Consider the following 23,214-nt stretch of genomic DNA (forward strand, 5'->3'; position numbering starts at 1 on the left):
TGAGACACTTGAGTTTCACAGCGTCTATTTCACAGTGGAGAGACGAGAAAGGAAAATGTGGGCGGACGCATTATACGCTTGTCCGTGTTTTTTTTCTCTCGACCCTGGTCGTTTGAGGCAATCTTCCTAAATTGTGGAGAACCAACACGCCCAACACTCAGTACTTCTATGTCTCTCGGATGATGATGATGAAAACGTTTTATTTAAGGAAAAAAAGGAGAGGGGAGTTAGGAGAAGGGTGGTCGGATTCTTATTCCGGAATTCCGTTGGCTAAGGCCGCCGCCCTAGCTCTTTCCACGAAGGCTCGCTGGTCCTTGAGGGTTGAGCTGGACAGGGCTGCCTCCCATCCTTTCCACATTGGCTGTTTTATAGCTTCTAAGGCACTATTAGCCTGACAGGCCATACCATATGGTGCAAATCTGCTTTCTGCCAGCAGAATTTACATTCGGCCGAAAAATATTGTGACTCAATAGCATGTAGCTTGACTGGGTTATTAAATGACAGTGTGTGTAACCTTCGTAAATGACATTCTTGTGATTTGTCAATCCCTTAGTTGGGCCCGGGTATTTTCGTCGCGATAAGCGCATGTAATGTAATACGTCTGCATAAGTTATTAACGGCACTGGGAAGTACGCGTCTTCGGGGAGGGAGGAGGAGGGACCCCGGGGGAGAAAAGCTCGGGCGGCAGCGTGTGCACGCTCATTTCCCTCTACACCCTCGTGACCTGGCACCCAAATCAGCTCTTTGTGCGAAGCAAAGACCCCAGATTGTTTGAGGATCCTGCAAGCTAGCGGTGCAATTCGGCCCCGCGTGTAATTTCTATATGCAGTTTGCGAGTCTGTAGTGATGTATTCTGAACTAGGATGCGAAGCCGCCATGGCGATCGCCGCCTCTTCCAATTCTGCAATTTCCCCGTGCCGCACAGAAAGTCCATTGACCGTCTTCCCTTGATGCACCACCGATATTGTGAAGACTCCTCCCACCGGACCTGCAGCATCCACAAAGAAGGCTCCCTCTAATTTAGAATAGATCTGGTCCATCTTCTTGGCTCTTGCCCTCCTCCTTGCTTGATGATATTCTGGGTGCATGTTTTTAGGAAGGGACAGTGTCGCGAATTTGCCCTTCCACTCTTTCGGAATGTCTTGTTTTGTTGCCGTATAGTAAGGACAGCTGCTATTTAGGTCCTCTAGTACCTTGCGTCCCGTTTTCGTTCCTGCCAATCTGGCACATTGACTTAATAGGTGGGCCTCAATTATCTCATCTGTTGTATTGTGCACCCCCAATGCAATAAGCATTCTGTAGATGTTTTGACCGACAGTCCTAGTGCCTTCTTATATGCTGTTCTGATCATGACATCGAAATGTTTTAAATCGCACATCCTCATCCGAAGGTACGGTGCTACGTACACAATTCTGCTGAGTATAAAGGCTTTGACCAACCGAAGAGTCGTTCTCCATCATCCCTCTCGTTTTATTGGTGATACGTGTGATCATTCGCATTACTTGTTCGCAGGATGTACGGAGTTGAGTAATCATTGCTGCGTTGACACCCTTGTTGTTAACCAGTAATCCCAGGATGCGCATTGGCTCCACTTCAGGGATTGCAGCATCGTGCACCTTAATTTTGACCGGGGCTTCATCTTCTCGTCTGCGCATGATTAGAAGTGCCGATTTTTCCGGAGAGCAGCGTAGTCCGCACTCCTCGGCATACTTTTGAACTGTCGAAGCCTCTTGGAGCGCCTCTTCCATCTGCCCCAGACTGCCCTTCGTTACCCAGACCGTGATGTCATCTGCATAGAGGGCGTGCCGAATTCCTTCTATGCGATCGAGTTGCTCAGGCAAATTTATAAGAGCAACATTGAAGAGCAGAGGGGAGAGGAAGGCTCCTTGTGGCGTACCCCTGGTGCCCATAGGGATTGGCTAAAAAAATTGACCTAAAATCTCCAATTTTTACATGAGCCCGCCTGTCTAGTGGGAAGTCTCTAATGTATTCAAAAGTCCTTCTTCCACACTGTGTCTTCCGCAGGTTCTCCAGGATCTTTGAGTGCTTCACATTATCGAAAGCGCCCTTGAGATCTAGGGCTAAGATGGCTCTGCTACTGCGTTTGTTGGGTGGGTCAATGACTTCCATCTTGAGCTGCAGCAGTACGTCTTGCGTGGATAGGCGCTCCCTGAAGCCAAACATGGTGTGGGGCATGTAATCGTTTTCCTCCAAATATTCTGAAAGTCTGGCATGTACTGCTTTCTCCAACAGCTTGCCGGCACACGAAGTGAGCGAAATCGGACAGAGGTTGTTAATATTTACCTCTTTGCCAGGCTTAGGGATAAAGCTGACGTCTACCGATTTCCACGCCAGGGGCAGCTTGCCAGCTCTCCAGCACTCATTGATGTAATCCCTCAGCTGGCCTAGCATATGCTTGTTCATGTTGGCGAGCAAGCCGACTGTAACTTTGTCATGTCCTGGCGTCGTACCTCTTCTCATGGTTAGTAGCGCCGCCTGTATTTCTTCTACTTCGAAGTCTATATCGAGTTCTGGATTATCTTTGCCTTGATACTGCAACACAGGCTCGTCATCTTTGGTCGTACAGAGGTATTTGCTCATCAGGGCTGCCACCATCGGCTCATCTGTACCCTCATAGCCGTGGAGGGCTCTCTTGAGGTTCCGCGGCTGCTCTCCGCTCGTCTTGCTGTGTTCGATGAGGCATCGCAGGAGGCTCCACGTCGACTTGACGCCAAGCCCACCTCTCAATGAGTCGCACTTGATTAGCCAGTTATTTTTGGCTAAGGTCCACGCGTATTCTTCCGCTTGTCGTGTAATTTCAGCGATCTTGATTATAAGCTTGCGATTGTGTTTTTGCTTTTTCCACCTTCTGGTGAGGCCTCTCCTAGCCTCCCAGAGGTGGAGAACGTGGTTCTCGACTGCCAGGACATCCTCTGAGGTGTGCAGCGTTCTCGTGACTGTCTCTCTGGCAGCTAGAAGTGACTCAGCCCATTGCTCATAATCTTCAATGGGCGAATCGAGTTGAGGACCCTTGCACTCTCGAAAAAGCGACCAATCCGTAAGCCGGGCTTGTCCCCTGTGTTTACGATGCTTGTGGTGGTCTAGGCAAATTCGGAGTATATAATGATCACTGCCTAAGGTTTCGTGCGTATTTTGCCACTCGCAATTTTTAACATTTTTGACTAGCGTTAAATCGGGGCATGTGTCCCTTGAAACGCTGTTGCCTATTCTTGTAGGATGCTGCGGGTCCGTCAGAATAGTAAGAGCCATATCCGATATTGCTGCTGCCAGTTTCCTGCCTTTTACGTTTTCGTTGTTGTAACCCCAAAGAAAGCTGTGCGCGTTAAAATCCCCCATTATAATGAGAGGCGCAGTTTTTGCAGCCTGCATTGCTTTGCGAAAAATTTCGTCGAAGACTGCTGTCCTGTGTTTAGGTCGGCTGTATATGTTAAGTACGTACGCCCCTTTACTGGAACGAGTGTTAGGGAGGATACGAATAAACACATGTTCTATTTCAGCATTAAGTTCGAGGTCTATAGTTGAAGCCGTACTGTCTTTATGTACAAGCATGCAAGTCGAAGTGTTAGTTTGATGCGTACTGTACGACCTGAGTTTAACTGCCACATTAACGTCCTGTAGCGCGATTACATCCGGCCTCTCATCTAGACAGTCCACATACTGTTGCAGAGATGCCTGCTTACGTTTAAAACCCCTGCAGTTCCATTGTAGTATTCTTAACTTAGTTTGACGAGTCATATTGCAAACTGTAAGAGGTCAGTCCTTGTTCTTTAGTCAGGTCAAGCGCATCATCAGACGCAATCTGCCTGGTGCCCATTTTTCCTGTCAATCTGGGTGTTTTAGTGCGCGAGCATTCAGCGAATTCTTGTAACTTACGGTCAATCCTAATCTCGTAAGCGTGGAATTTTGAGAGATGCGGCTCTAACATTTTATGAATTGTCTGCTCTGTGATTCCTTGTAAGTACTGCTCAATTTTTTTGCTTAGCGTCTCTTCAATTCTTTCTACGCTAGCCTGTAGGCTTGGTAGCATGCGACATTCCATTTTCTCGATTTTCTCTCGCATGCGCTTTTCCATGCTTTCCATCCATGCACTGAATTTCTTTGTAATTCCGTCCACATCTGTGCGTGTCGTACACTCCTCTGTCGAGGGTGCAGCCGCCAACGCTACGCTGCCGCCCGACGCTCCTCGGCCGAATTCTGACGTACGAGGGGGTGACTTAGTCGCACTACCTGATGGCAGCGGGGGAGGGTTGTCCTCCTCTATCGCCTGAGCTGAGGGTGCCTGAAGTGCTCTAGAGTTTCCTGTATCGTTCGCTGCCGTCTTCTCTCTAAGTTGTTGTATTTCTGGTTTGAGCCTTTCGTTCTCAGCCCTAAGTCTCTCATTAGACAACGTGAGGGGAGGGGAGGCAACCACACTGGCCCAGATCACCTTGTTGCTGCTCGATTTGTTTCCGGGACTGTGTTCTGGCTCTGGCCCATCGTGCTTGTCTGCTGGACGACCGCCTCCTTTAGGGCCCCCTCTGAAGGCTCCTGCATGCGGTCGAGGCGAAGGGTCACCCCCTGCGTCCGAGCTTGCAGGTCGGGGGCTTCGCTCTCTCTAGCGTTCCTGGAGTGATGTTGCTGACTGGCTTTTCCATTGACGGGCTTCTGGTTGGCCCCAGTTCCAGCACCGCCTCTCCTGTACTTTTGCGTGCACTGAATTGATCCCGTGGCATGAGGGCCCCGGCAAATGAGCCAGCTGGGTTGACACTCGTGGCCCTCTTCTAGATCCGTCTGTCCGCAAGCCTGGCATCGACCGGCCTGTGGATTACGCCAAACATCGGCGCGATGTCCGATCGTGCCGCAGCGGGGACAGGCTGGCGTCGTCTTGCGGTAGAGGCGAACCGGCACAGCTTCGCCCCAATAATAAACGTGGAAAGGCACCTTCCGGCCCTCGAACGTGATCGCTGCTACGTTGGTCTCTCCTAATTTTCGGACTCCTACTACTGGAGTCTCTGGCGAATAAATGTCTTGAGTAATATCCGCTTCAGTGGCTGTGGGATCCACTTGAATAACACCACGGCTTGTGTTGTCCGATGACTTGAGGTAGGCTTGAACCACTCGGGTCTGTCCTCCAAGTTGGAGCTGTTCGATCGCAAGGACCTGACGAATGAGTTGGGCGTTCTTGATGCCAATAATAATTATATTCTGGTCCCAGGCCGGCCAAATAGCGAGCGCCTGCGACGCCCGCGGAATGCCGGCGGCAGCGTACGTTGCTTCCCCGATCTGGTTGCTGCCCTTAAATTGTGCGAGGTTAAGAGTTCCCTTTGGCTTGATGATGACCACAGCGTCTTCCGCTCAGAATTTCGGCATGACTTGTGGCTTCCAGCGTTTACTTAAAGCTTGCTTGCCAAGAGCCACAGTGGTGACATGGCCGTCACTGTCGCTGCCGTGGCTGCGCTGATGTTCGGAACGGGCGCGCGTCGAGGTTGCTCGCTCCCGTCGTTCCAACTGTTTAACGCGACAGCGTTAAGGAGCTCGTGTCGCAGAAAAGCCGGTGTCGGCGTAGGTGACGGTGTCAGCGGCGTTGGCCGTGAGCGATAAATCCCAGCAGGCGCTTCATGAATAAAAAACAACTTGCAAGATGGGCTGGGTGGGAATCGAACCAGGGTCTCCGAAGTGTGAGACGGAGACGTTACCACTGAGGCACGAGTTCGATGCTTCAAAGCGGTACAAAAGCACCTCTAGTGAACGCGGTGTTGCCTTAGAAAGAGTTGTTTCTAAGGCTCAGGCGTGCGTCGCTTGCTAAGGCGCACATTTCGTTGTCGCGCCGAACGCTGCGTTGCTCGACGCGTAGTTGCTGCGCCGTAGCCCATTGTCTTACACCTCTTGGCGGGTCGACGGGAACGCTGTCGCTTTCCACTCTTGAAGGCGAAGCTTAAGCGTCCTCCAATTTTTCTGGATGGTATACTCCGTAGTTTCATCAAAAACTGGCGCCTCCGCGGTCGAAAGCTCCATTTCTCACATGCTGTCTGGGTCATAGCCCCGTACGAGAGCCATGGAGGCCGCGTTTGGTGCCGCGTCCGCGGCTACCGCGCCTACGGCGTTCGCGTGGTTGAAGAATACAGTCCCGTAGCACTGCCAAAAATTGGCCCACCTGGATAATAATGATGTTCACGGGTTCCTGGTAACTTCACGGATGTAGTCCGACTGGTTTCGGGCGGTGCAGAACAAATTTTTGGCGGCAGGATATCGATTCGATGGAACCGACGTTTTGTTAGGATTAGGTCGCACAAATACACATCAGTGGTAAAAGTCGTGTACGCCTTCTGAAAGTTTTAAGGTACCCGCCGTGGTTGCTCAGTGGCTATGGTGTTGGGCTGCTGAGCACGAGGTCGCGGGATCGAATCCCGGTCACGGCGGCCGCATTTTGATGGGGGTGAAATGCGAAAACACCCGTGTGCTTAGATTTAGGTGCACGTTAAAGAACCCCAGGTGGTCAAAATTTCCGGAGTCCTCCACTACGGCGTGCCTCATAATCAGAAAGTGGTTTTGGCACGTAAAACCCCAAATATTATTAATATTGAAGTTTTAAGGCTCATAGATACAATCAAGAAATATTTTCCTCACGAAAGGTCATTTGAGAAGATGACATAACATATTTTAAAAAATTACATAATAGGAAAATTTCTGGACACAACTTCTGACTAGAATTTTCAGTATGAAGCAATGTGACTCCATAACGGGCAGCAGTCTTATTACGCCTCAAACCAGGTCCTTTGCCATTGATTTCCCTTATTTCCCGGTGGTGGCGTAAATGATTATAGGCTTCTGAACTATCAAGCGCACAAATAAACAACATATTAACTAACAAATAAATAAGTAAGAAGAGAGCGATATTTCAAAAGTGGAAAGAGAGAGAGAGATAATTTATTTGAATGAAGCCACAGAGGTCGGCCTCAGCCAACGTGCTCTAGCCTGCTACTCGGCACAGGAGGAGGGGAAACAGGGACATAAAGGTGTGATGAGGGATGATAATTACATAGAAAGAGGAATGTGCAACAGTGAAAGCAAGTTCAACATTCTGATAATAAACATTCAGAAAGCTAATTCATGAAGCCACTATCTGGTTCCGTATATAGTCAGTAGCCGCCAATTCAAGTGAACTTAAAGCCGCTAGGACGAAGCTGGTGTGTGGGCCTCGCCTGCATGAGCAGCACAAGCGCCAAAGAAAAGCTTTATAGCATGTAAAGAGCTGTAACAAGCGGCTCCAGCACGGCGAGCAGCTGCAGGACACTTTTAGCGGCCTGATTCTGGAGACCACGAAGAATCACACGCATTGACTTCACCATGTGCTTCAGCATTTCCTGTACAGTTTCCTTCTCATTGTGTCCATCTCCTTGCTTGCCCGTAGTGCCACCGGTTTCATTGGCCGTATCATTCTTGGCTTCATGGCGCAGAAAATCACTAGGGCCCGCTGGCGTGGCCGTGGACCTAGAGGGCAGCAACGCCCATTCCGTGTATTTATCAGCCGGTGGAGGTGAATGCTTGACGCGTGCTGTCATCGATCTGGAATTAGCATTGGCGCCGTTACCGTCCTCGATGCGCGCACAGGCAGAGGTGGTCGTGGAGCCCGTGCCCCGCTATGTACTTCTGAAATGTTTTTGTGGCGCCTCTTTCGCGATCGTCGGTCACTTTGGCGAACAGATTGAGCAGCCTCTTTACGTGAAGGTTGGTCTCTCGCCATTTTTCGAAGAATATGAACTTCTTGCTTCATCTTTGGGCATTCCTTCGAAGTCGCTTCCTAAGAGCCAGTACAGTTGGGACATTTAAATGAAGACGCATCACAGTAGATGGTATTATACTCTTCACCGCAACGCGAGCAGGTGGCTTCACTTCTACAAACAGCGCTTATGTGTCCTACCTTTAGACATTTCCGGCACTGAACGGGCCTCGGAACGAATGGTAGTACACGGTGTATCACGTAGCCCACTTTGACAGATGCTGGTAATGTCGAAGTATCAAATATTAACTTCATACATCGGGAGTTCCCCAAGCGGTGAATCTGCAGAATGCGCAGCGATGACCTCAAAACACCCTTGAGGTCCGCATGCTTGATGTCAAGCTCCACGTCGGAAATCACACCAGTCGTTGTCTCCTTCCCGTAAGTAATTAATGAGCAGACGGGGATTGCGCTTAACTGTGGAATGGTCTTAAAATGCTCGAGTATTGGGGAATTTTTCACATATATTGTCAGGATGTTCTTGCAAGTGTTGATCCTGATCTCGTTGATTTGCCCAGAGCCACACTTTCAAAATATTCGGTTAGAAACTGCCTGCTGGGGGAGTTCATGCTACGTGACGTCCACACCGGCATGTAAGAAACCATGAAGGATTCCTGCTCACTCTGATTCGATGAAGTCGTCTCAGTCGACATATGGCGCATCTTCTTCATACTGTGTCCCATGACTACGGTGTAGGCGCCGTCAGAGTCCATGGCTTCTGGCGCGGAGCTCATCCCAGAATCGAGCTGGTCCGAGCTTCCATAGGCACGTCGTCCAAAAGTGAGCGATGAAGAAGACGACTGAACTTGTTCAGGTGGTCGTGGGAACATCTCGTATTTCCGATACGTGACATAGTGCACATTTCATTGTCTTACCACCTTCAAGACATACCACAGGTGGAATCTGTTAAATACCTTGGAATTATTTATAACGCCTCTCTCAACTGGCGCTCACATATAGATCATTTGACTGGGAAAGGTACCCGTGCAATTGGCATATTGCGTAGGCTGAGCAGTCGTCGAATAGGATTGAGAAGAGATACACTCCTAATGATATATCGTATGTACGTTCGCCCTGTATTAGAATTTGGTTGCGTGCTCTTCTCTGGAGCTCCAGCCTACATGTCCCGTCCTCTAATCCTCTTAGAAAGAGCAGCGTTACGTCTGTGTTTAGGTCTTCCTAAATTTGTTGCAAATTCTATTCTTTATCTAGAATCCCGTGTCCCGCCACTTTCGTGCAGGTTCCGGCTTTTGACGGTGCAGACGTTCTTAAGGATTTACGAATCACCACTGCGTCATCCCCAGCTAATCTTTATTTCACAACCTGCGTTGTTTTTCGGTGTCATCTGGCCGCGACTACATAATCCGCAAATTATATTCGTGCAAAAATTACTTGATTGTTTGGGCGTGCGCATATGCGATGCTCTTCCTATTACCGACAGAGCTGTTGCCACGGATATTCAATTTGATCACATCTTTCCTAATAATGCAAAATTACTTCCACACCGCATTCTAGACGGTATATTACAAGATCACCTGAAAAACCTTCAAACAAACGTTGTAATTGCTACAGATGCTTCACAATGTGAAGAAAAGTCAGGTGTAGGAATATTTTCCCCGATTCTCGATTGGACATTTTCTCTTCGGCTGCCAGATTTCATACCGATTTTTTTATCCGAATTCATGGCCGTGGTGCTGGCATTACGCAAATTAGGACCATCAATTACGTCAGCCGTGATAGTCACTGATTCTTTATCATTGTGCTCATCCCTTACTGCTTCTAGTGATTCTCGCGTAATGAGGACATTTCAATCATTGGTACCTGGTTACTTGAGAAGCGTGCGTTTGATTTGGGTGCCTGGCCATAAAGGACTAATCATTAATGACATTGCAGACTCTCTAGCCAAGGCAACAATAAGTGGCCCGATTCTTCCTTGCTGCCCTTTGACTGCTTATGTTACTGCAGCTAGGTTTCGCAGGAGTATCATTATACAGTCAGTATCAGGCTCCGCAATTACTAACTCTGTGGATTACGGACATCTCTTGCACCCTTGGAACAGAGATTTTTGCCGAACACGGAAAATTGAAGTGTCCATCACAAAGCTGCGCTGCCGTATACCTGCATTGAACTTCTACCTCCACAGGTCTGGTCTGGTCCCCTCACCATTATGCTCATTCTGTGGCGAAGCGGAGACAATCGACCATTTCTTGTAGTCTTGCAGACGTTTTTCTATTATAAGAAAACGACTACTCGAAATCCCGCTTCGCTCTATTGGTCTAACTTTATCAGTGCCTGTGATCCTATCTTTTGGAGCCTCCATTGTTGGGTTCAGCAACATAAATGTTTGCTTGGCGATCCAAAATTACCTAATTGAAACCAAGCGATTTCCATGTTAGATTGATCGTTCTCCCTCCCAACCATAGCTTTCTTTTATTTCTTATCTTTTATTAACTATTATTGTTAATATTATTATTATCTTATACCCGGTTTTCATCTGATTATTTCCTTTTTCTCCAAACACAACACGTTTACTTTTAACTCACACGCCCAAATTGGTAACTCCCTTGTTATCATTATTATTTAGGCACCTAATTACACCACCCGATTCTTGGCCAATCCCCCACTGTGGGTATATGCCACGGCCACTCAGGACAACAACAACAACAACAACAACATCTTCTTGCTCCTCTTCCATAAAGTGAAGCTCACGAAAATGGGAAAAACGTAAAAAAATTGCATAACAGCTACAGATCCAGAGCATCAGTGAGCTCTGGGCACTTCTTCCTCTTCCTTCGTTCTATTCAAAAGTGTTAAAGGACAAGACAGCAAATAGAGAAAGCGTGTATTCCGTTATTGAGCTGCTGATATAGCATATGACGAAACAAAATCAATAAGGAAAATGCACAGTATTGACTAGCGACTTTTATAAAATAGCGCAGCCAAACGTATTGTTTTCTAAGCCGGGTAGTTGCCTTGAAGTTTGCCTCACTTACCTGAAACTTCCCTCAGTACCTCTTGGCCTCGAATTAACGCGTGATAACTCTTACCAACTGAAAACCTCATGTATGTCTTACTGTAGAAAGACCATATGCCGTATATACGATATACTATATACTGTAGAAAGGCCATTTGTCTCGCCCTGGTACAAAACGGGTCAGAGTTATGCGATAGTTCCCAAATTCTTTCTTCTATCAAGACTTATTGCCACGCACCGTGCATGAAAGTGCCCCCCTCCAGTAGAAAGAGAGCGAACAGTTCTTCGAATCAATCAGTTACGTGGAACCACATTCAGACAGCTATGCCAGATCAGACAGCTCAGCGCGCGGTTTGTCCAAGTTTTTGTGTGACTGCGCTTGGCTGTACGTGAGCCATGAAGAGCACTGCACACGCGGGTAGCGCACTTTATCTTGGAGGCAATCCGCGCCGAGTTCTAGCGTGCGATACGAGATGGCATGACCCTTCTCATGCGCTGTGTCCGCGCGCACCTGGTGTTGTGTTTCCGCCAGTGCTTAAGGCCAGAATACTTGGATCAAACTTTCCCGACGAAGATCGGGTGGCAGAAAATCTGCCGCGGCGCGACGCCGTATGTTCGTCGGGCTGCGCTACATGGAGCGAAGACACGGCGGCCGCCGCCGGCTCGTCGCTGCGTTGTTATCAGTGCGGCTAGAGGAGGCAAATGCGCTGTAGTAAAAACATGACAAGAAAAAGAACTTTAACGACAACTATTATCGCTTTTGAATTGCGGAACACTCTAAAAACGCGTAAAATTTTGCTTAGAAATGATTTCTAGTGTTTTTTATGTGTTTGAGGCATTCATGTGCCGATGTAGTTTAAAGAAAGCGGCGATGCTATGCGTTTGTGGCAACACTGGGCGAGTGAACAACTTTCAGCTCCTCCAACTCCGCGGCTCTGTTCTGTGGCTCAACGCGCGCGCGGCCGCGCCGCTTTGGATGCCGCTGCATACCAGCCGCGCCGCTTTGGATGCCATGAATACGAAAAGCGGGAAACAGGCGTGAACGATAGAGCGGCATCGGGATACACGGACAAGCGGGGAAGCCTAGTCGGAAGTCGGGGCGGATAGTGAGACTTGATTGGCTCGCTTTGGGGCGCCGGTCGTTTGCCGCTTCCGGTATCGTCGACGGCCGACGAACTTTTCTGCGCCAGCTAGATCGGCGGCGAAAGACGTTTTCTGCGCCGCCGCGCGTCTCGCGTACGCCGCCGGGCGCCGAACGCCGACTATTCGTTGCATGTTAGCTCCATGTATTCTGGCCTTAAAGGTGGCAAGATACGCTCGCTTCCCAGCATCAGACGTGTTCTGGCGATCTACCGATAAGCGATACGCCCACTGTTGGCTTAGTCGTGAGTGCTCAGGGCCGGTGCTTTGTAACGATGCCTTTTCCGATTTTATGCTTTTTCGGGATTTTCGCGCTTGGCCAGTGGTCAGAGTGACGGTCTGCCAACATTATCAACGGGATCAGGCGGCCGTGTGTGGTTGATGATAAGAATAGCATAAAATAAGGCATAATAATATTAATATTTGGGGTTTTACGTGCCAAAACCACTTTCTGATTATGAGGCACGCCGTAGTGGAGGACTCCGGAAATTTCGACCACCTGGGGTTCTTTAACGTGCACCTAAATCTAAGCACACGGGTGTTTTCGCATTTCGCCCCCATCGAAATGCAGCCGCCGTGGCCGGGATTCAAACCCGCGACCTCGTGCTCAGCAGCCCAACACCATAGCCACTGAGCAAGCACGGCGGGTCAAATAAGGCATAATGCGTCGCTACAAAATAGGAGCCCAGGTTGTGTTTGTAACCGGTGCAGATCGCGACGTCCGCAACCACGGTAGAAGCGATCGAGGTCGACGCCTTCTTTCTATTTCTCGTTTTATTTCTCGTCGTCGCCGTGATATTTCGTATAAAGTCCAAATGCCATATGAAAGAGCGACTCATGCATCTTGGGTGCGAGAAAAAGCACGTAACAGTGAGCATAAATGGATCGAAGGCTTGATGGAATTTATCTTCCCATGCGCTCAGTATTCGGGTTAGTTGGAGATCACGTGATCAAACGCGATCATGGGAAGGAGAGTGTGCGTGTTCTCCTCTATCCTTGCCGTTGCTGCGAATAAGTGAGCGCGGCTGACGCTTACGCGGCCCGGGGGCCGCATCTAGTTCTTGTTGATCATTGGTGGGTGCAATGATTCAGGGCGAGCAGGGATGACTGCTAAGTTCATGCACAGTGTCTTCCTTCTCGGGCTGTCTTTTCGTACCCCTAGGGTTGCAGATAGCATAGTCTAAGTTAAGTGAAAGTGGTAATTGGAGATCCCTGGCAGAGCCCGTACTATAGTGGGTACGGCAGATGATGAATCCAATTTGTGGAATCGCGGTGAATATCGCGACTGTGCAGAACGTCGTTCTTCGTAATGCCAGCATTGTGACAGCGATTGCTCGTAGTCATCCAATGAGATATTTACAGGTTTACATGGTCCGTGCTTTACACACTATGCTTGTTATTTTAATTAGTAAGTGTACGTTTACTACAATTTATAAGGCCCATATAACTAACGTATAAAGTCGTGTAATGCCGCACCTTCCTGGCAAAATTTTGACGAGCCTTACATGAAACAGAGCGATATGACCTAATTTATTCCGCTACGCGAACGAAATCCGCCGTAATCCTCCGCAATAGCCTCCTCTCGCCATCTAGTGGCGACGCGCGAAAGTGCGCTGCGCGGGAAAATTCCCGGTTGAGCGTGATGGGAATTAGCGCACCGAAGGCGATTGCTTCTCGGTTGGATCTATTTTTAATGTTGGCTGTCAAGTTTGGGGTTCGGTACTTGCACGTGTTTATACGGTTAGATTTATTCTTCGTGTAAATGTCTTATACTTCGCTCTCGCTAATATTTCTTCGACTGTGAGTCCTAGCAGAGCACTGCTGCGCATGACTGCTATCTGATTTTGAGGGAATTCCGGCTTGGCTTCATTTCGGTTGTTCAGTAAACTATATATATATATATATATATATATATATATATATATATATATATATATATATATATGACCCCTGCATGCAAGTGGTGATGTTTCCATTCCTAATAAGTGTGGCCAATTTTTATAAGAGTTCTTTTTTGTGATTAGTGGTTAGCATGCACTGCCTACTGGACAGAAGCAATACTGTGCCACATAACTCACGCGCATTTAACACGTCTTTGATAACAGACTCTAACGAAGAGGTCACTGAAGTCTGCAGGCTTTCTTTATTCAGGATTTAAAAACCCCCGCAAAGCAATTTGAAGCGAGGTGCACATACAGCACCTATACACTTACATACAACATATCCATTCTCTAGGCATATGCTAGCAATACCATTAAAAATAATTATTAGGCGGCTACCTCCTTCTCTGCAAAATTTTAATGAACTTTGTCCTATGTATACACTGAATATACTGTGTTTGTGCGTGATATTCAGAGTGAAAATTAAAAAAGAACGTTGAAGTGACAAAATGCGGAGGAGATAGCCGCCGCTGGTGCTTCTAATGTGCTAGTCAACTTATTGTCAGGGTTTGCAGAAAGAAAGCGAAAGTGTGAATTAAAAGCTGTGCACGCCGCACCGACAATGATGCAGTGAGCATTTAGCCTCAATAAAATTTTAAGTGAAAAGACAGAGGCAACTCAAAAGAAACCTCAAATGATGTGGGTAACAGAACTCTGGTTCTCACACTCTGGAATCGGGGGGGGGGGGGGAGGGGAGGGGAGGATTCAGCATTGCCACCCCTCCGGAAAACATCGAAGGGGGCTCAGGCTACGGAATACCCCCCACTCCCAACCCCGTAGTTTGGGCCGATGATAGTGAATGTACTAAAATATGGTTGAGTGTACCACCCCAAATGCTATTTACGAGCTGTCAGACAAATCGTAGTAGAATACTCCCGTGTCATTAAAGAAATTCTTCACTATTGGTTCTTTCGATGCGTATCGAGTTCCGCTGGTAGTGTTTACCCGGTTTTTGCCTGGTTCGCGAAGCCTCTTGTCTGAAGCCTCTTGTACGTCATATGTATCTCAAAAAGTGTAAACGCCCATAATTTTACTGGCGACAACAAGTTATACTTGTTGCGTCCAGTTTATCATGTCACATTGTCTTAGTCATACATTGCGTATTATTTTCATTAGGATAAAAAGAACACGACGAAAAAGAAAAAGACAAAAAAGGACGTAAAGGTATACACCGAAATGTCGGAGGTAGCTGCCGTCACCGAGCGTATCCAAAATAGCTCCACAGTGGCTTGCCACAGCAGTCTTCTCCAAGGCGTGTGGTACCGGCACTATGCTGTCATAAAGCTCGTCAACATAGACCTTAGCACACTAATTCTTTTCCATGTATCTGAGCTTATTACCGAAAGTGCTGAGCACGTGATTCTGTAACCATATTCTCCTTAAACTGGGAAGTTATTAAACTAGTTTTCTTTCTGCATATTCTTCGTTTTTCTTGCAAAGGTTTTCGAAATTGATTTGGTGTTTTAAACAGCGCAAGTAAAAGGGAACTAATGCTGAAATTATTCGCTCATGCGTTCTTCTCTTGCCGCCCGAAGTCTTATCAGCTTCAGTGGCGTTAAGACAGCCCTACTCTTGCCTGTTTGAAAGCTTTCACTTCAAAAACAAGAAGCAAGGATTAACTCTGGTAAAGTCAATGAACAACGTTCCTGCTTAAATTTCTTGCTGAATATGTCACGCGCGAACATGGATGAATCATTGCTCAGGAGAATGATTTCCTGCCACGACTGATAAGATTTACTTCTGAACAACAGATTGTTTCCAGTGGGTTTTTCTTCAAATCCTAAATGCATACGCATATTATGCCTGTATTCTGGTGTTCGCCAACAGCCTACGCCCACAACGAATGTTCTCATCGACAGTGAATTATGCGCCGATGCAGATGTCCTGGCTGACGCAATGCAAACCCTGTCGCTAGTTTCCGTCTGCTGTGAGCCAGACCGGGTCCAAGAGGCTCTCGAGCTGCAGCGCAGACTCGTTTCTATAAAGGTAGGCACCAAAAATACTGGACACGTTTAACAATCTTTTCCATCTTGGCTTTAAATTGTTGCTTGGATCTCCCATCAAAATATTTTTGTACAGAAGGTAAAGCTTCATAGAGGTAAATTCAATTGTGTCATCACCACAACAAACATTAAGGACGAGGGGTGGGAGTTGGTCGAACTTTTGCAAACAATGTCGAAATTTAACAAAGACACGCTAAAGGGGAAAACGAAGTGCATTTTGACTGATTCAATATTATTTATAAACCCTCTGAGCATTTCCTCGCCGAACAAAAGATATATTATTTGCGAAGAACACGATTTATTAACAGTCATAGGAACAACTAGGCCGCTACGACTTTTGTCAACGAACTTTCTTGCTTTTGTACGTCCCTTTTTTAAGCAACATAAAACCATGCTGCAAGGAAAATCGTGCTAATATGGCAAGAAAGTGAAATTACACCTCTCAGATGCTAGCCTGAAATGCCCATTGAATTATTATTCTTATGTTACTTGTTCAATTTAGTTTAATAGGATATTGTCATTATGGAGTGCTTGGAGCTTCGAATTGAAAGGAATCTTTTAGCATGAAAGTGTGCTCTGTCGAGCTCCAGCAAAAACTCTGTCCCATGTGCGTACGGCACACAATCATCAGTACGCTAATTTCCTGGAGTTCGAAAAAGAGTTTATGTTTATTGGGCTGACAATTAGGCGTCGACAAGACTCTCGTAATCCATTTTGATTTATTTGAAATATAGCGCAGTTCATTTTTACAAATGTTCTCTGAAAGCGTTTAAATTTAGAGGTGGATTTGGAGATAAGATAGTTGGCTTTAAAGATTGTTAGGGAACCTCGTGCTATTGTTGCTCAAAGCCAACGAGTCGTACAATGAAACTCATGCAAGATAGCATCTAATCGCAGTATTCTGCAACGATAATGGTGAATGAGCTGTTTTGTGGCACAAAAAACAAATACAGCCAAAGAGCACCAGGCCAGTGATTATCAGTTTGCAGTGGAGCGATAAATTACGACATGTAGGTGTGACTTGGCTGCAAATGAGCCTAAAGAAACGGTAAAACTAGCATGTAATAAAATTACGCCAATGGCTAATGAGGTGGAACTGTGGACACGAAATATAAATCTTGAAAGAACGATGATACGCTAAAATATGCCAGAGGAAAATATGTGCAAGAAGTGCGACCCGCAGTATTCGGTAAAAGCATAAAATTGATTCAGAGGTGTTACGCGGGAAAACCGCGATTGGATAATGAGGCACGCCGTAGTGAGGGACTGCGGCTTGGCTTCTGACCACCAGTTCATCATTATCGTGCCCCCAATGCACGGGACATGGTCACTTTTCCATTCCGCCCTCAGTGAAATGCGGCCTCCGCGGCCGGGATTTGATTACGCACCCCCCCTCCCATTGTGCACAGCAGCGCAACTGTATAGCCGCTAAGCCAACGCGGCGGGTAGACCATAAAACCTATAGCCACGTATGTGGCCATATAGCTTAGTGGCCATAGGACTCAGGTCCTGAAATAGTTCACTAGAACTAATTGTCCGAGCAACACGCACTACTGAGTTGCATCTACAGTTACAATCTGTCTCTATACAAAAGTCACGGAATCATCATCACGCCAGTTTTCTGGCATTCAGGAGACACGACACAACTTTGTCAGGTGGTGGGAGCTGAAAGCGGGGACGGTCAAATAACCGTAGGACGACATGAACGGCGGACGGAGGGACTGCTCAAGGAAGGATAGGGGGGGTTGGGAGGAGTGGTTGGACAGTGCATGGCGGAAGGAGACGGTGCGCCTGTACCGCTAAAGTCTCTTTCTTTCGCCACATTTTTTTATATTTATTTACATGGTCGCATGCACTTGGTCCAGAAATGCCACTCGGTGATCGCACTAACTGAATGCGTGTGTTCTTACTTTTTGATGACGAGTATTGGGGTGCGCGTGTGCGTTGCTGCCAGAGCTCTAAAGACGTAGTTTCGCCGCATAGTCACTTACCGTCGCCTCGGATACACCTAAGACGCCTGGTAGCTTCCGGGGAGCTGTTTACGCGGCGCAGCAGCACAGGCGTCGCGCGCTTACTATCGCTGCCATTGCTTCGAACCTCTAGGAAAACTGTAATTGAGAGTTTACAGACACATTAACATACGCTAAAGATCGAGAATGAAAGTGAAAGCCCGCTCGCTTAGCTACATTCATTAAGTTACTTTGACATCCTCATTCAGTTGCGATGTTACTTCCTATTACTTCGTTTCTCATTTCTTCTCTTTTCTTTCGCTGTAGGTTTAAGTTGTTTGTCCTCCGAGGACGTGCTTTCCATCACGTGACACAGCTCGTTCAGTAGGATGAGACAAACTGGTGCACACCTTCCGTGCCACGCTTTATACGAGACGCCACTTCATCATACGGGTTTTTACAGCGGAGCTGGTGTACGCTAGGTTCTGGCGGTTTGTGTGCTGAGGCCAAAAAGACGGCGGTCACCCCAGAGCTAAAGGAACTAAAGCATAAAGCAAAAGCGTATAACCAGGCATGCCCCAGCAGCATCTAATCGCGAGAAGTACCAAAACGTGTTGTGATAAAAAAATATCGTAATAAAGAAAGTAAAAGCGGAATAGACGCCGTTTAGTGTAGATTGTAGATTGACGTTACGGGCTCTATAGGCAAACCACGTAACCTGATCAGCCCCAGCTCCTCCCCACTCGTGCAATGCGTAGGCCGCGTGAGGTGAGGTCTTCAGAAGAACAGCGCGCCTACGAAAACACCATCGTGAACAGAAGCGGGAATTTGCGGGGCAGCGGTGGGCGGCCCGTAATACGGACGAAGACAGAGCCGCAAACGCCAACCATATGCACCTTTAGCTGGATAACCCCTACCGACTTCACATCCATCGTAATTGTGTGCGATTTCAACATAGATGTGTCTCGGCCAGACGGATAGTGGTTCGTGGCGTTTCTCTTGGAAGGGTTCGGCATTTGATGTTACACAACATTTGTGGGACTGCGATGCAAGATGATTCGTGTATAGACCTCACATTGGCCAAGAATATTTTCAGTGGCGCCACAGAGCCACTGGCCCTATATCATAGTGATCATAAAGCGATGGTGACCTTGGTGACGAAATAATAATACGGAGAAAGCAAACAAAAGAACGTTAAAAATAAAGAAAATCGTTCAGTATGCAATTTAATTAAACAAAATAACTTGAAAAATGAAAGTGATTGTGCTATGTGTCTTTTATTTTCAATCAACATAACTATTATCAACATACTTATGATTATATATACAGCTCCGCTGATCATCAACCTTCACGCAGTGTACTGGCTCTGCATTTTTTTGTGGCGCTCCTAACCGAATGTACACTTAGAGACCATGTGATAGGTCGCGATAGATATCGGAAGACTCATAATTGACATTTGATTCCCTTTTTTTGCCTTAGATTCGCATTAACTTATATTTGATCCCAATTATTTCATTTTACTTCACCTAATTAGCCATCTCATTCCCATAACTTACCTTTGATTCACATTTAACGCCTCTTAATACACATTTAAACGTATTACCTCTAGTGCCTTTTAATGTCATTACTGCATTACTTCACTGAAATTACCTAATCGTTCACGTAATTTGGCTTAGACTCACATTTAACACTTACAACACTTAATTCACAAATTAAGCGTATCACTGCGGATCATTTATGCAATTTAGTGTTAAAGATGTCACTTCAATTTTTTTTTTCTAGATAGTATGAGCGGGTAGCTCGTACTATCGTGGTCTTGAGCGTAAGCACGGGAGCCCATGGCATTCGGCACTATATATACGTGTAGTCTGATGATAGTGCCGAAATGTTTTGTGCATGCCCACTGGTCACTTGAAATCTGGTGCCATAATGCCGCATGGTAGTCGGATTTTTCGACCCATGGGTCATCTAAGGCTTCCACAGTAATAAAAGACAGCGCAAATTTATGAAGTAGCATCTGTAAATGTGCTTCTAAGAATACACGCTTCAGGTTCGCGTTATGAAAAATTCCTGTGAAAGAGATCAGCATTTTTTTTCTCCTATTTCCGATTAATTTCGCCTGGGTAATATCGCTGCATAATTACTTCGATTAGGGACGTCCAATAAGCAGTGGTACGCAGTCCTCGCCAGCCTCTCCGCTTGACTTAGAAGCGCTCGCCGAGCGTACAACAAACCGCAGTCTCGGTTGACATCATTAGCAGTTCATAGTTTATGCAAGAAGGCAAAGGGTTAAGCCGTCCTAAGTATAAACCAGTCTTGTGACTACGAGATTAACCACTTTGTAGCCTGCGAAGATAGCCATAATGCTAGAACGACGTTGCTGCAACCGCAAAACAAGTTGCTTTTGCTACCGCCTGTTTACACCTTTTGCGCAAGAAGCCGCTGTTGGCAAGTCCTTCAGATTAGACGCCTCGTAACAGGTAATGGTTCCGGCAACTTAACTTGTCACATTGAGGTGGGTTTCCAGCTTGATTGACACAGCACCCCTCCTGTTCTTTTATCTGTGTCTTCCCTTACGATTTTCACAGTCGAACTGTATGTAACTAGGATCTAGGGATTTCTTTGTCTCCGTCGACCGGAAACTCAACCAATCACAGCGAAAGGCACACGCCGTGTCCGCCGCTCGGTTCCTTGCAGCACCATCAGATGGCGCTCGCCTCCCTGCATCCACATCCTCAAGCGTTTTTCGGTAACAATCGCGGTCGTACAAGCTGCAGTGGCCGGGAAGCGGCAGCTGCAGCTTATCTATATGTAAAAGAACTGTAATTTTGCAGGGTTCCAGCGCCGGCGTACTTGAACGCCGGAGACCATGCGTTCCTCGGAACGCGCGTTGCCACAAAAAGAGCATGAGCTGCGTGCGCCGGGCGCTAGCAAGCACAGATACAAGTGCGCCTATTTCAGAGTTGACGATACCGTGTCATTTTGGTCGCGTTTTCACCGAATGAGGTCAGCATATTTGAGTAACGCACTTATGAATTTGTATGTGTTTACATGCTTGTATATATATTTAAGCATGTCCACCCTGCTTTGATCTGGTATCAGATGGCGGTATAAATGAATGAATAAATAAATAAATAAATGAATACCGCAGCACCTCCTGGCCAGCGTGGGTTCCCTCTACGTTAAAGGATACTTTTGACGCTAATGGTAATGAAGGTACAATTTTTTATAGCCGGACAGCGAAGCACGTGTATTTTCATTTCCATGCAGCTGTAATAAACCAAGTCTTCATTAGATTTCTAACGAGGCTCTGAACAAACGTACAATTCCGTCGTCAGCGGCCACATGGCCAGTATAATATTGGAACCATCACTTTAAGGTGTCTAGAGCGGAAAAAATTGATGCCGCTTTGCAACATTACGCCTCATGAACCAATAAATCAATCAATCAAAATATATGTCATGCACAGTTTTGAAGGACGAGCACATCAATATTTTGCAGCCAACCTGCTTGTTACAGAACTCTCCAGTGTCAGCAAAGTCTTGCTAAAACATAATGGTGACACAAAACAGTGTTAACTCACGTTGCTTGTAAGCCAGCATATTAAAGTGGACGTTTAAAGGTTTAGGAGAGGTGGTTACAAAATTGCCTTATCAAGCTGTTTTAATACATGATTAAGAAGTTGTAATGTCGGACCTTGTTGAGCTTTCTTTGCCTCCACCCTCCTTCCCATCTTATAGCTCCAAGGTGCATCCCTATAATTTTCAGTAGATTTCCTGCGCTACGACGCATAAATTTATCTACCCATGCTTCCTGACAAACGCATTCTCAACATTCGTCTGTTGATTCAATTGCAGCACATTATAGCACTGGACGAAACGGCACATAATATGGTTGGCGCAACGAACACGGTAATCACATGGAATGAGCTGCTCAAGAAGGGCCACGATGAAGGAGGCGCAATGCCACCTCCTCCCAAGTATCGAGAAAACCAGATCTGCTACATGGCACTTACAAGTGGCACCACTGGCAAACCGAAACTGGTTGTGCACTGCCACGAGTCCTTCGTGGCAATCGTTCAGTCAAGCAGGTTAGCTTTTCTATGCTTTAGCATTCTATAAGGTACTCCACGCAGTTTCATGGGGCTATATATGTATGTATGTATGTATGTATGTATGTATGTATGTATGTATGTATGTATGTATGTATGTATGTATGTATTTCGTTTCATTTTATTACCTTAAAGACCCCATTCGGGGTATTACATAAGGGGTGGTTAACATGTGAACATAACAAAAGGCAGGTGTTACAACGAAATACAAGTTTCGACAGTTTCTAGAAATTGTGAATGACATGTAATGGCACGCCATTAATGGGTAGGTCATTCCAGTCCTTGGCAGCTCGAGGAAAAAATGATGATTGAAAAGTGACAGTTCGTGTTCGAGGAAGAGAAACTTGGAGTTGGTGGCTGGTGCGCTGTGACATGCGTGAAGATGATGGCGTGACGTAAGGCGGGCGGTTTAGTGAGCTGTAAAAAAATTTGTGATAAAGAGAGCGTGGCGATGCGACGACGAAAAGCAAGAGATGCCAAGCTAGATTGTGCCTTTAAGTGTGAAATGCTGATGTTATATGAATATGAAGAATGGATGAATCTAGTCGCACGATTCTGAACCGACTGGAGTGCATTGATGATATATGTTTGATGAGGGTTCCAGATGGCGGCGGCATATTCCAGTTGTGGTCTGACAAATGATTTGTATGCGAGTAGTTTGACGTGCTGTGGAGCATGACGAAGATGACGCCTCAGGAACCCAAGGGACTTGTTTGGTGACGAGATTACGTTAGTCGCATGCGCATTCCAGGAAAGGTCGTGGGACAGGGTTACGCCTAAGTACTTATAGGCTAGAACTGATTCTACTGGGACGTTTGCAGTTGTGTAAGTAGAGGGATAAGGATTACGACGGCGGGAAATTGAAATAAATTCGCACTTGTTAGGGTTCAAGGCCATTTGCCAACGGTTGCACCAGTTCTGCACGTTATTAAGGTTATTCTGGGGAGATGCTTGGTCAGAGATGTTAGTCACCGTACGATAAATCACACAGTCGTCAGCGAACATGCGAATAGGACAAGATACATGCAGTGGAAGATCGTTAATGTATATTAGGAAAAGAAGCGGTCCTAAGACGGAGCCTTGTGCGACACCTGAAGTGACAGGGAGGGGTTCGGAGGAGACGTTATTGACAAAGACGAACTGGGAACAATTAGTAAGGAATTCTTTTATCCATTTTACTACAAGAGGATCCAAGTTCAATCTAGACAATTTTATTAGCAAGCGGTTATGAGGCACTGTGTCGGAGGCTTTAGAGTAGTCTAGAAAGATTGCATCGGTTTGAACGTTGTTATCAAGATTAACGTGGATATCATTAAG

The 23,214-nt window shown here is 46.6% G+C and overlaps 1 protein-coding gene across 4 annotated transcripts in view; it reads left to right on the plus strand.

Annotated features, from left to right (window-relative positions):
* Positions 1–23,214, plus strand: part of LOC142583265 (uncharacterized) — a 135,831-nt gene that overhangs the window by 71,630 nt on the left and 40,987 nt on the right. For all 4 annotated transcript variants that reach the window (XM_075693652.1, XM_075693653.1, XM_075693655.1 and 1 more), the window contains 2 exons: positions 15,714–15,820; positions 21,644–21,876. In XM_075693652.1, coding sequence (XP_075549767.1) covers positions 15,714–15,820; positions 21,644–21,876 — 340 coding nt within the window. The remainder of the gene's footprint in view (positions 1–15,713; positions 15,821–21,643; positions 21,877–23,214) is intronic.

Source organism: Dermacentor variabilis, chromosome 5 (genome assembly GCF_050947875.1).
Source record: "Dermacentor variabilis isolate Ectoservices chromosome 5, ASM5094787v1, whole genome shotgun sequence".
NCBI lineage: Eukaryota > Metazoa > Arthropoda > Arachnida > Ixodida > Ixodidae > Dermacentor > Dermacentor variabilis.